Source organism: Silene latifolia, chromosome 4, assembly GCF_048544455.1.
Source record: "Silene latifolia isolate original U9 population chromosome 4, ASM4854445v1, whole genome shotgun sequence".
Taxonomy (NCBI): Eukaryota; Viridiplantae; Streptophyta; class Magnoliopsida; order Caryophyllales; family Caryophyllaceae; genus Silene; species Silene latifolia.
In genome coordinates, this window is record NC_133529.1 from 73,548,322 (window position 1) to 73,558,859 (window position 10,538).

General features: G+C 34.7%; 1 protein-coding gene across 1 annotated transcript; it reads left to right on the plus strand.

Annotated features, from left to right (window-relative positions):
* The first annotated feature begins 4,366 nt into the window (after positions 1–4,366).
* Positions 4,367–5,725, plus strand: LOC141651651 (protein FAR1-RELATED SEQUENCE 5-like). Its single transcript, XM_074459352.1, has one exon. It carries the CDS (start codon positions 4,367–4,369, stop codon positions 5,723–5,725), a length of 1,359 nt encoding a protein of 452 aa, XP_074315453.1.
* The last annotated feature ends 4,813 nt before the right edge of the window (positions 5,726–10,538 follow it).

The following is a 10,538-nucleotide window of genomic DNA, read 5'->3' on the forward strand; positions in this document are numbered from 1 at the left end:
GTTTTATTTTTTTCCTTAATATTGTAACCTTTAATTTAGTTTTAGTTTTAGTTTTTATTAATTTAGTTTTCCTTAATATTGTAATCTTTATTTTCCTTAATATTGTAATTATAATCTTAGAAAATTTTGTCTTTTAGTATTCCGATGTGTTTCTTTAATTTTCATTGCATTTATTAATGAACCACCACATTTTATTAATTTAATTTTATTTAGTTTAATTTAATTTAATTTATTCATGTTATGGTTCACCAAAGGTCACCATCCTTGTTATAAATACGAGGGGAGTTAAAAGAAGAATCACCTTTCTCCCTAACCTTTTCTTACTCATTCACTTTATCTCTCTTTATTTTCTCTCTAAAAACTCAGATTTTTTGAAATGGCGGTCGAAATTAGGCCTTAACGATCTTATGATTGGATCTATGAGTTTTTTGGAAGAACAAGTTTCCTGTCTCCGTGAACAGGAGTTGAGGGCGATGAAGATGGTGGTCGGGGCGATTAAAATTCGCAACGATTGTTATGCAAATGGCATAAAGGAAATGGAGAAGGAAGCGGATGGTTTCATCAAATCCGTGTTGGGTACTTATGAAAAATGTTGCAAACTTAGGGAAGAATTTGAAGATGATATTAAGATTTTACGATCCTTACTTAATAAGGATTAGGCTTAATATTGTACTTTTTTTTAAGTTTATCTTAATAATAATAATCTATTTTCGTTCTTACATTTTGTCGTTTAATTCTCTACTATTTTTTTTTAGTATAAATTTGATTGTTAATTTTGCAACTGAAGAGACATGCATGTGGGTAATGAAAAAGGATCTTCATAGTTTTATAAAATATAATACAAACCATACAATCCGTCTCGTACATGAGACGCTCTGGTGATTAGGGTTTCCAACTGAGGCGTATTATTCATAGTTTAATTGAATTTATTCATGAACCACTTAATTTAATTTAATTTAATTTAATTCATGAACCAAAGGTCACCATCCTTGTTATAAATACGGGTGAGTTAAAAGAAGTATCCATTTCTACCTAACCTTTCCTTACTCATTCACTTTATCTCTCTTTATCTTCTCTCTAAAACCTCAGAAATTTCAAATGGAAGGCCTTCACAATATTGCTATTGAATCTTTAACTGGTTTAGAAGAACAGGTTGCCATGCTCCATGAACAGGAGTTCAGAGTGATGAAGATGGTGGTCGGGGCGATTAAAATTCGCAGCGATTGTTATGCAAAAGGCATGAAGGAAATGGAGAAGGAAGCGGATGATTTCGTCAAATCCGTGTTGGGTACACATGAAAAATGTTGCAAACTTAGGGAAGAATTAGAGGATGATATTAAGATTTTAAAGTCCTTGATTAATAAGGACTAGGCTTAATATTGTACTTTTTTTTTTAAAGTTTATGTTAATAATAATCTATTTTCGTTTACATTTTGTCGTTTAATTCTCTTTTTTTTTTCTTTGTATAAATTTCATTGTTAATTTTGCAACTAAAGACACTTGCATCTGGGTAAATAAAAAGGATCTTCATAGATTTATAAAATATAATACAAACCATACTTACAATAATCCTTACAAAATACGAAATATTAACTAAAATTAATTAAAATCCAAGAGATTCAAGTTGAACAATCTCCCTTTCAATTTTCCTAATTTCTATTAGCGCTGGTTCGCGATTTGCCCTTAATATGCTTATCATATTATCCATATTTGCTTGTACGTCATGCATCCCTCTTGTTATGGCCATGTCTCGTACATGAGACGCTCAGTGATTAGGGTTTCCAATCGAACGTCAATCTCTCGCGCAGTGAGTGAGAACGTTTTGCGATCCATTGTGTATTGAAATAAGAAAGCAACAAACTGTCTATCCATCTGAAACAATTAAATTAAATTAAGAAGCAACAACCGCACAATCAGTTAAATAGATAGTTAAAAAAATCGATTTGGGTTTGGGATTTATTCAATAAAATCATTTGTGATAAAAACAAAAAAAACCCAAACAATAATTGAAGATAAAAGAACAAATACCTTGATTGATAATGGAGGAGTATGGATAAAAAAAGATTAGGGTTTGTGTACTGAAAGATAATTTTGAGATGAATGTGTTTTGCCTTTTATAATGGGAAAAGGTAGTAGTTAGAGTTTTAAAATCCTTTTTTTTTATTAAAAGTTGTGACTTGATTTGATTTGGAAGTCAAATCGTTTCTCAGAATTGAAGACTTTATGCATGCCGCCGGATTTTCTTACACACGCAACAACAATAGTCATTTCAAGTTACAATAGTCATTTCAAGTTGTGTTTAGTCAAATCAAATTTGAATTGTTCATTTTTTATTACTCTTTTTGGTTGGTATTATGTCAAATCTCCCAATTGTTCAGTTCATTATTCTTTTTGTGTTGTGTTTTGTCAAATCAATTTTAACTGTTCAAATAAACAAGTAAAAGAGATGGAATTGAATAAAGTACATAAATGGAAAATACTAGAAGTCCACATTTTATATAATAATTTAAATATTTTACAAATTAAAAAACTAACAAACCGAGATGAATACCCAAATAGGAGGAAAAAATGTGGATTTGGGTACAACATCCAAACATACATACATACATACTAAATTAATTTGAAAAAAATTTAGCAATAACTTTTTCAAGGGAGTCATTCTCTTCCATGAGAATGCTCCTATTCTCCTTTATTTTTTAGAGGTCTTGTATAGCAGATTCATAATCTGCATGCAACCTCATCTGCTCCATCTCCGACAAGACGTCATGAGTAATACCCATCTCCCGAATCTTATCAAGGTAGTCGTTGATCTTCGTCTCTAAATCGTCTAAGCGGCGGATATAGTATTTGTTCCTCTCCATGTGTATCAATGTTAGGCGAATGTTCTTATCCATTATATGAAAGAAGAAGTTTGGTGTTTAAAGATTTAGGGTTGTTGAGCTTAGGGTTTTAAGAGAAGGAGAAGAGGAAAACAGAAATGAATGGTAAATTGTTGGTTGAGAAACTAGGGTTTGCATTTAGTGAAAGTGTATTTATAGATGAGATAATGAAACAACATGTGGCCTTTCAACTGCCACGGATTTTATTTTAATTAATAAATTAAAATTAATAAATTTTGTTGAAGGAGTTGGGAGAATTTTTTAAATAAATATGTTTAGGAAATGACATTTTGTCCTTCAATATTCCAATACAATGAAATTGTGTCCTTTAAAATTCTTTAATCGATTTTTTTATTTTATGTAAATAGAAATTATCGATTTTTTTATTTTACGTAAATAGAAATTATCGATTTTTTTATCTTACGTAAATTATCCCGTTACATGTATGTAAGATATATTTAATCTAAATTGTTCAAGTACGATAAATTGAATTTAAATTAACTAAAACAAACGCTAGTAACCATAACAATTCTTGAATAATATTTGATTCAATTACACATTTTACACAAGAAAGCACCATAGGTGACTTGGAATTACGCCGGTTCTAATGATATAATCCCTCTCCATCTCCCAATAGTTCCTCCATTCACCTTCTACGTCGCGATCATCAATCTCATAATAATCAAGAATAACTTGAATGTCAAGTACGACAATTGCTGCTTTTGAAGTAAGTTGAAGTAAGTTGGATACGGCCAGTAGACAATTTAGATGTCATTTTCCTTGTAAGAGGCCTTCTTGGCCTAGGAACGACTGGGTAAGTGTCACAACCAGGTAAAAAACCCAACCTAGCGCCTGCAAGATCAATAAATTTCTGACGATTGATCATCACCCTTTCCATGAACTCCTCCCCAATTAAGAAATTCGGATCTCTACTGAGCAACTTGTCATAGCTTTCTTGGGTTGTTACAAATGAGGGATCGCAATATGGTGACGGCAAGACACCCATAATCTAAATATTTGAAAGATTTTGTAGTTGAAAAAAAAAAAGTACTATATGACTAAATCATAGGGATTTATAGGGAGTGTGGATAATGGTAGGATTAGGTTGGCGGGAGAATTAGGCGGGAATTTTTCATCAAATTAATTAAAAGAAAATGAGGAAGAAAACCTTCCAACTTCCACCGTAAATATTAGGTTTTATTTTTAAAATTATAAATAATTAAAAATAAAATATGAGTAAGAAATTAAAAATAATTAAAAGAAAATTAGGGAGAAAACCTTCCAACTTCCACCCACCGTAAATAGTAGGTTTTATTTTTAAAATTAAAAATAATTAAAAATAAAAAATGAGAAAAAAATAAAAATAATTAAAAGTAAATTGAGATTAACCTTTCAACTTCCACAGTCAAAGTAGTTCAACACAGCAAACTCTAAGTTCATCAACTCCATCACCTTCATCTTCTCAAAACAACCTTCATCATTTAAAAATGTCGAATAGTTTTGATTTAAATGCTTTGTATATCGAGGAGGAGGGAGAAAACGCAGTCATTGACGAGAATGAAACAGCCACTGAATTGTTACGGCATGCAAAGACATGTTCGGAAGGCAATGAAGACAATCAACCAGCTATTGAGCCTACGATTGGTGCGGAATTTGAATCGGGTGAACAGTTCTTTGTCGTTTTTCGTTATACTTACGCTTATAAGACGGGGTTTGAACTTCATGTTCGTAGTAGCCAACTTTTGGCTCCCTTCAAGGAGCAGGGGGTACGTCGAAACGGAGTTGGGGATAAAGAACCACGATTCCACATGATGAACAAGATTAAGTTTATGTGTTCAGAGGGCAATACGAGGAAGAAAAGCTCGTGTGTAACACCATGTAAAATGTATGTATTTGGGAAATTAAATCACGACAGTGGGAAATTTGTAATCTGTACTTGTGATTTGGTACATAATCACGATTTGAATCCTGAGGTTAGCCGGCATGTAGTCAATTATAGGCACATAAGCGAATATTTCAAGGCCAGGTTGGTGTTGAACGACAGAGCTGGCATACCAATTACCCGGAACTTCAACACATTAGTTAGGGAGGTTGGAGGGATTCATAATCTACATTTCAATCGGCAGGACGCGAGAAACTTCATCAACAGCGAACGTCGCAAAAGTAGGTTTCGTGGTGACGCTAAAGAGGTCTTAAATTATTTTGAGGGCTTAAAAGAGCAGAATCCAGATTTTTACTACGCTGTTGAAAGGGACGCGGATAATAAGCTGTTGAACATTTTCTGGTCTGATGCACGATGTCGTGCCATGTACAAGGCTTTTGGTGACCCATCGTCATTCGATAGTACATTCCTAAGCAACAGGTACCAGATGCCTTTCTGTCCATTCGTTAGAGTTAATCATCATGGAAGTACAATATTATATGCAGCGGCTTTAATTTCATACGAAGACACAGAGTCATTCGAGTGGGTGTTTGAGAAGTGGATGGAATGTATGGGGAGAGCTCCGACCGTCTTACTAACTGATCAATGTAAAGCAATGGAAGGGGCAATCAAGAAAGTGTTCCCGGAGACTAAACATAGATTATGCCTTTGGCATATTCTTCAAAACGCGGATAAGAATCTAAAAGACCACCCACAATTTCCTCAGATTGACAGAGATTTGCGTACGCTTGTACACGAGAGTATCACCGAGGAGGAACTGCAAGATATGTGGGACGATTTCATGGAAAAATACAACTTGCAACGTAACAAATGGTTGAGGGGTGCATGGGATATGAGAGGCGGTGGATGCCTGTTTTTGGAAAGACACTTTTCGTGCGGGTATGTCTTCTACTCAGAGGAGTGAACAAACAAACAGATTTATTAAAACGTACATGAGCATAGAAACCGGCCTGATGCAATTCATGGAGCAGTACGAGGATGCCATAGAGAAAAAGGTGGAGGACGAGAAAGTCAATAACGCCAAAGACATTAAGAGCCCACTTAAATGGGATCCTATGATATTATTCGAGGATATCTTTAGTAAGGTCTACACAAACAAGAATTCGGAGAGGTGAAAACAGAGGTATATGGTTGTATAAGCACCAATGTCGAAACTCTTCCAAATAGTTTGGGTTTCATCAAGAGGTTTAGGGCCACATCAAAAGTGACAGAAGCATTTTGGAAGAAAGATCGAAGAAGTTTTGAAGTGAGTATTGACACAATCACTGGTGAGTATAAATGTGCTTGTAAGATGTTTGAATTTAGAGGGATCTTATGTCGCCATATCATGAAGTGTCTTGATGTGTTGGACGTAAAAGCTATCCCAGACAAATACATAATCGAACGTTGGCGCAAGGATTTGGTTAGAGGATACGAAAATATTCGGGTTGGGTACTACAACCCGGATGAGTCAGAACGTGTTAAAAGGTCTCTTGAGATAACGGTAAAAAATGATTACATTAAGAGGTTGGCTATGCAAAGTGAAGGGTCTTCTGCCATTTATAATAGCATAACCGATGAACTAATCAAAGAGTTAGAGGCTCATGTCTTTGGGATACGGTCTATAGATTCATTTGCGGCAGTGGAGTTTCCTAAAAAATGTGGGGTCGTAGGAGACTACGACCTAGGGAGACTATCATAAACACACCTCAACAAGAAGGTGACATTAGAGACCCCCCCGACAAGCGAGGGAATGGCAGAAGACGTATTGTCAAACAGACAAAGAGAAGGAGAAAGACAAATGATGAGGATCCGACAACCACTACGCTCCCCCCAAATATGAACCCAACCCGACATGTTCCAAACGATGATGCTTCATCCTTTATGAGTGGCTTTAGTGGTACACAAAATACTCCACGTTTTACACCGTCACAAAATACTCCGACGTTCTCCCAATCGCAATTTAGGTCACAATATTCAAATTCTCAATATTCTCAATATACAAATTATAGTCATAGGTTGTAAATAGGAAGTATGATTTTTTTTTTGTATATCATTTGACTTCTTTAAACAAATAATGTATGATAAATCAAAAATTCAAAATCAATGACTATTTTCCTTAATTCATTTTCACAGTATTGAGTATATGTCTTCAAGTATTAGAATAGCATACGGTTAACTTGTGCAAAATTATGCCAAAAACAAAAAGAAAAACCCACAAGAGGATTCGAACACGAGACACTTAGTAAGGAAAGCATGAACTAAGTAAGGAAACCACTGCACCCACTAACTTATACTGTCATATGTCCAGTCCTATATATATATAAGGTCTTTTTAACTTCCGGTCATGGATATTAGCAAATAAAATATTTATCAATTTAATTAAAATTTTAAAATAATGTGTATAAAAAAAGACATAACTTACTCATACCCACATAAGCAAAAAAAAAAGTACAATGAAAATTAATCATAAAATAAATTTAATTTTAAATTTTTTTTAAAAAAAATTAATTTAAAGAAATTAAATATTAAAAACAGTGTGTATAAAACAAAACATTACGCAAAAAAATAAATTACAACGAAATTTAGGTATAATTTAAAATAATATAAGACAAAAGAAAAGGTATTATATGAAAAAATATTAATTGAAAAAAAAAATTAAAAAAAAAAAATAACGTAAATACATAAACATACATATAAGGAATAATCATACCGTATAAAGAAATTGATACAATACGTATCAATTAACCGTAGCGTATCTGAGATGTGTACGTATATTAGAGGTATACATAAATATACGAAATATTAAAGGTATATATTGTATACATAAATACTAAAAATAATAAAAGGTATTAGTAATAAATAAGACTTAAATATAAATTAGGAGAGAAGTTTTTTTTAATTAATAAAATATGTGGCAAAACCGAGAACATTAATTAGGGGGGGCAATTAATGAAGGAATCAAGGGATTAATTAGATTAAATAAGATTCTTTAAATTGGACAAGTGGCGCGTCATTATTGGTGGTGTATGAGGGCCTCATACACCTGGTGTAACTCTACCATCTTCCATTCTTAACTTCTTATTATATACTGGTTTATTAGCCATGTAGTCCTCTAAAAATGTACATATTATGGGACCGTAGTGTGTATATATTTTGTTATCAATACTTTGGCCTGAAATTCTTACATATTACCTAATTTGGACTAGAAGTTCCATAAATAGAAGTTAGTTGTATACCAGAAGTATACAAGATTATCATGGATTGATTGACAGACAATCTCACTTTCAAAAGAGTAATATAGTCATGTTCACTGAAAGAACATTGATAAGTCTTGCCTACATATACAAGACACCTGTTGTGTCCTATGTCACATCATTTATCTGGCCAGATAGATTATGAAAGAATGCCCTGGATTGTGGGCAACTAAGGAAGTTGGCATGAAATTATCCAGATGTGACAATTAAGGCCACCCGGGTTCCTATTATACCCGATTTTGATAAACCTGAAGTTTATCTTTAAGGAAAATATAAGTGTTGAAACTCTCTCATGTAATTTTATTAAAGGCAAGATATTACACGAAGACTGGGTATATTTGATATTGGAGATCACAGTTTGATTATTATATGGAATCGTTAGTCTCCGAAAAGGGCATTGTAATTCAGCACATTTAAAATCCAACTGCATTATATTTAACTCCCCAAAAGATTTTGTTAATGTACAAAAATGCCCATATAAATTCTTATCAGTGATATAAGAAATTAAGGTCTAAGGTGATTATGATTTTTACCACCTTAGGGGGAGAATGATAAGGAAAAGATGATAAAAACAAACAAGTAAATTATCCCCAACTGAACCTAAAGTTCAGTGGTTTGTTTTCATTATGAAATACATCAAGTAGAGGTTCATGGAATTAGAAATGATGGTATTCATTTGCTTATGAAGATGTATTATGATACCAGTTTTATCACCTTATCAAAATGCGATATGTTACATTAAAATCTATGATTTAATTATAGACAATTTAGCCTTATATGTGGTATAACGAGCTATACATTAGTCATAGAAAATATATGTAATGAAAAATTAGATTCTTGTCAAATTGAACAATAAAGCACAGGTGAAATATAGTGTGAGAGTCATATCGGTTCAATATTTCTAGTAATAAGAAAATGGCAAGTTTGGGCAGTTGGTACTCCTATGGAGTAAAGAAATTTGGATGTCCTGAAAGTGACATAAATATCTGAATGATAATAGATGGCCTATATAGAAAAGGAATGGTATCAAATATATTCAGATATCATTGATCAGTACTGACAATATCATGAGATATTAAAATTATATCGATATGTTGAAGGAACCGATATGCATTTGCGCGCGAAAATTAATGGACTAGAAAATGGGGATCTTATAAGTAAGTCCAATTTTGATTGTCGACATATAATCTATGATTATAAATGAGCTCATGTGTAATACCCAGGATATTCAAGGACTCTGTTGACCGACCCTGTTGACCGAGACAGACCGTGGGGATGAATGGGTGAGGGATCAGGCTTGTAACATGAGCCTTGTAGGATGGTTTACTCGACCTAGCAAAGGCTACTCGGCCGAGTATCGCCTATACTCGACCGAGTATCGCCTACTCGGCCGAGTACTCTACTCGACCGAGTGTGGCTGCTGTCGACGCGTTAATATAAAACGCAAGTTCGCGAGTTTCATTTCATTTTCCTCATTTTCTTCGACAGTTCTTCTTTCTCTAACCCTAGCCTGCCACTCTCTCCTATCATCCCTATCTCTATACACTCTCATAAGGTAGCCTACACCTCCACCATGGGGAAAGACGGGATTCACTTAGGAAGGTTGTGTGCGTGGTCGTTGTCTACGACGTCGGCGATGCGTGTGATTAGGTAAGTCTCTGTCTTGTGTCTTCTTTGATAGATTTGAGGATAGTTGCATAATAGGGGATGGCTATCGTTGTAGGATGAATTTTGGAGTCTTGCTTGGCTATGTGTGGATGTCTTTCACGACTTGCGACGAGGTGGGGTTTCCCTACTCAGTTACTATTAATTGATTTAAGACTGTGTTTGTTTGTAACTGTTGTTATCTGCTGATCATCGGAGGTTGGGTGTTGTGGTGATGGTGTTGGTGTGGTTGTGTTGTGACGGTTGTGGTGTTGTGACAGCTGTGATGCTGTGTGTGTGTGTGTGATTGTGATTGTGGTGGAGTCACTTGCGGGAGTGGCTTCACACCCTAGTTCGCGCTCTGTGGAACCCGTCACTGGAGGGGATGTGCACATTAAGGGACAGGGATTGTTAGTCGCTCGTTGATGAGCTGGACTTGGTGGGGATGGGCTGCGGTCACTTACTGGCGGCGAGGATTACCTGTTGCGATGGGTAATCTGGCAGGGCTACACACTTTGGTGTGTAGTCGATTACTGTTTGAGATCGGGAGACCGAGGGTTGGTGGATGATCAGCTGGTTATTTATCGTACTTGTCTTATTTTGATTGCTCAGTAACTGACCCCGTGTTATGTTTTCAAAACTGTGGTGATCTATTCGGGGATGGTGAGCAGTTGGCTTAGCAGGTACAGTTGGTTGTTGCTCTGTGGCTGCTAGGATGGGAGGGATCGAGTTATCACGAGGCCAGTCTAGAAGTGCTGTATCAAGAGTTATAGTAGTATTCATCTTGGTATAAATACTTGTAATAAGTTATGTTGTATAGGCCCATTAATGTATTAA

Bases quoted from the DNA above. Each gene is read 5' to 3' on its own strand.
- LOC141651651 (XM_074459352.1), top strand. From the start codon at position 4,367: ATGTCGAATAGTTTTGATTTAAATGCTTTGTATATCGAGGAGGAGGGA.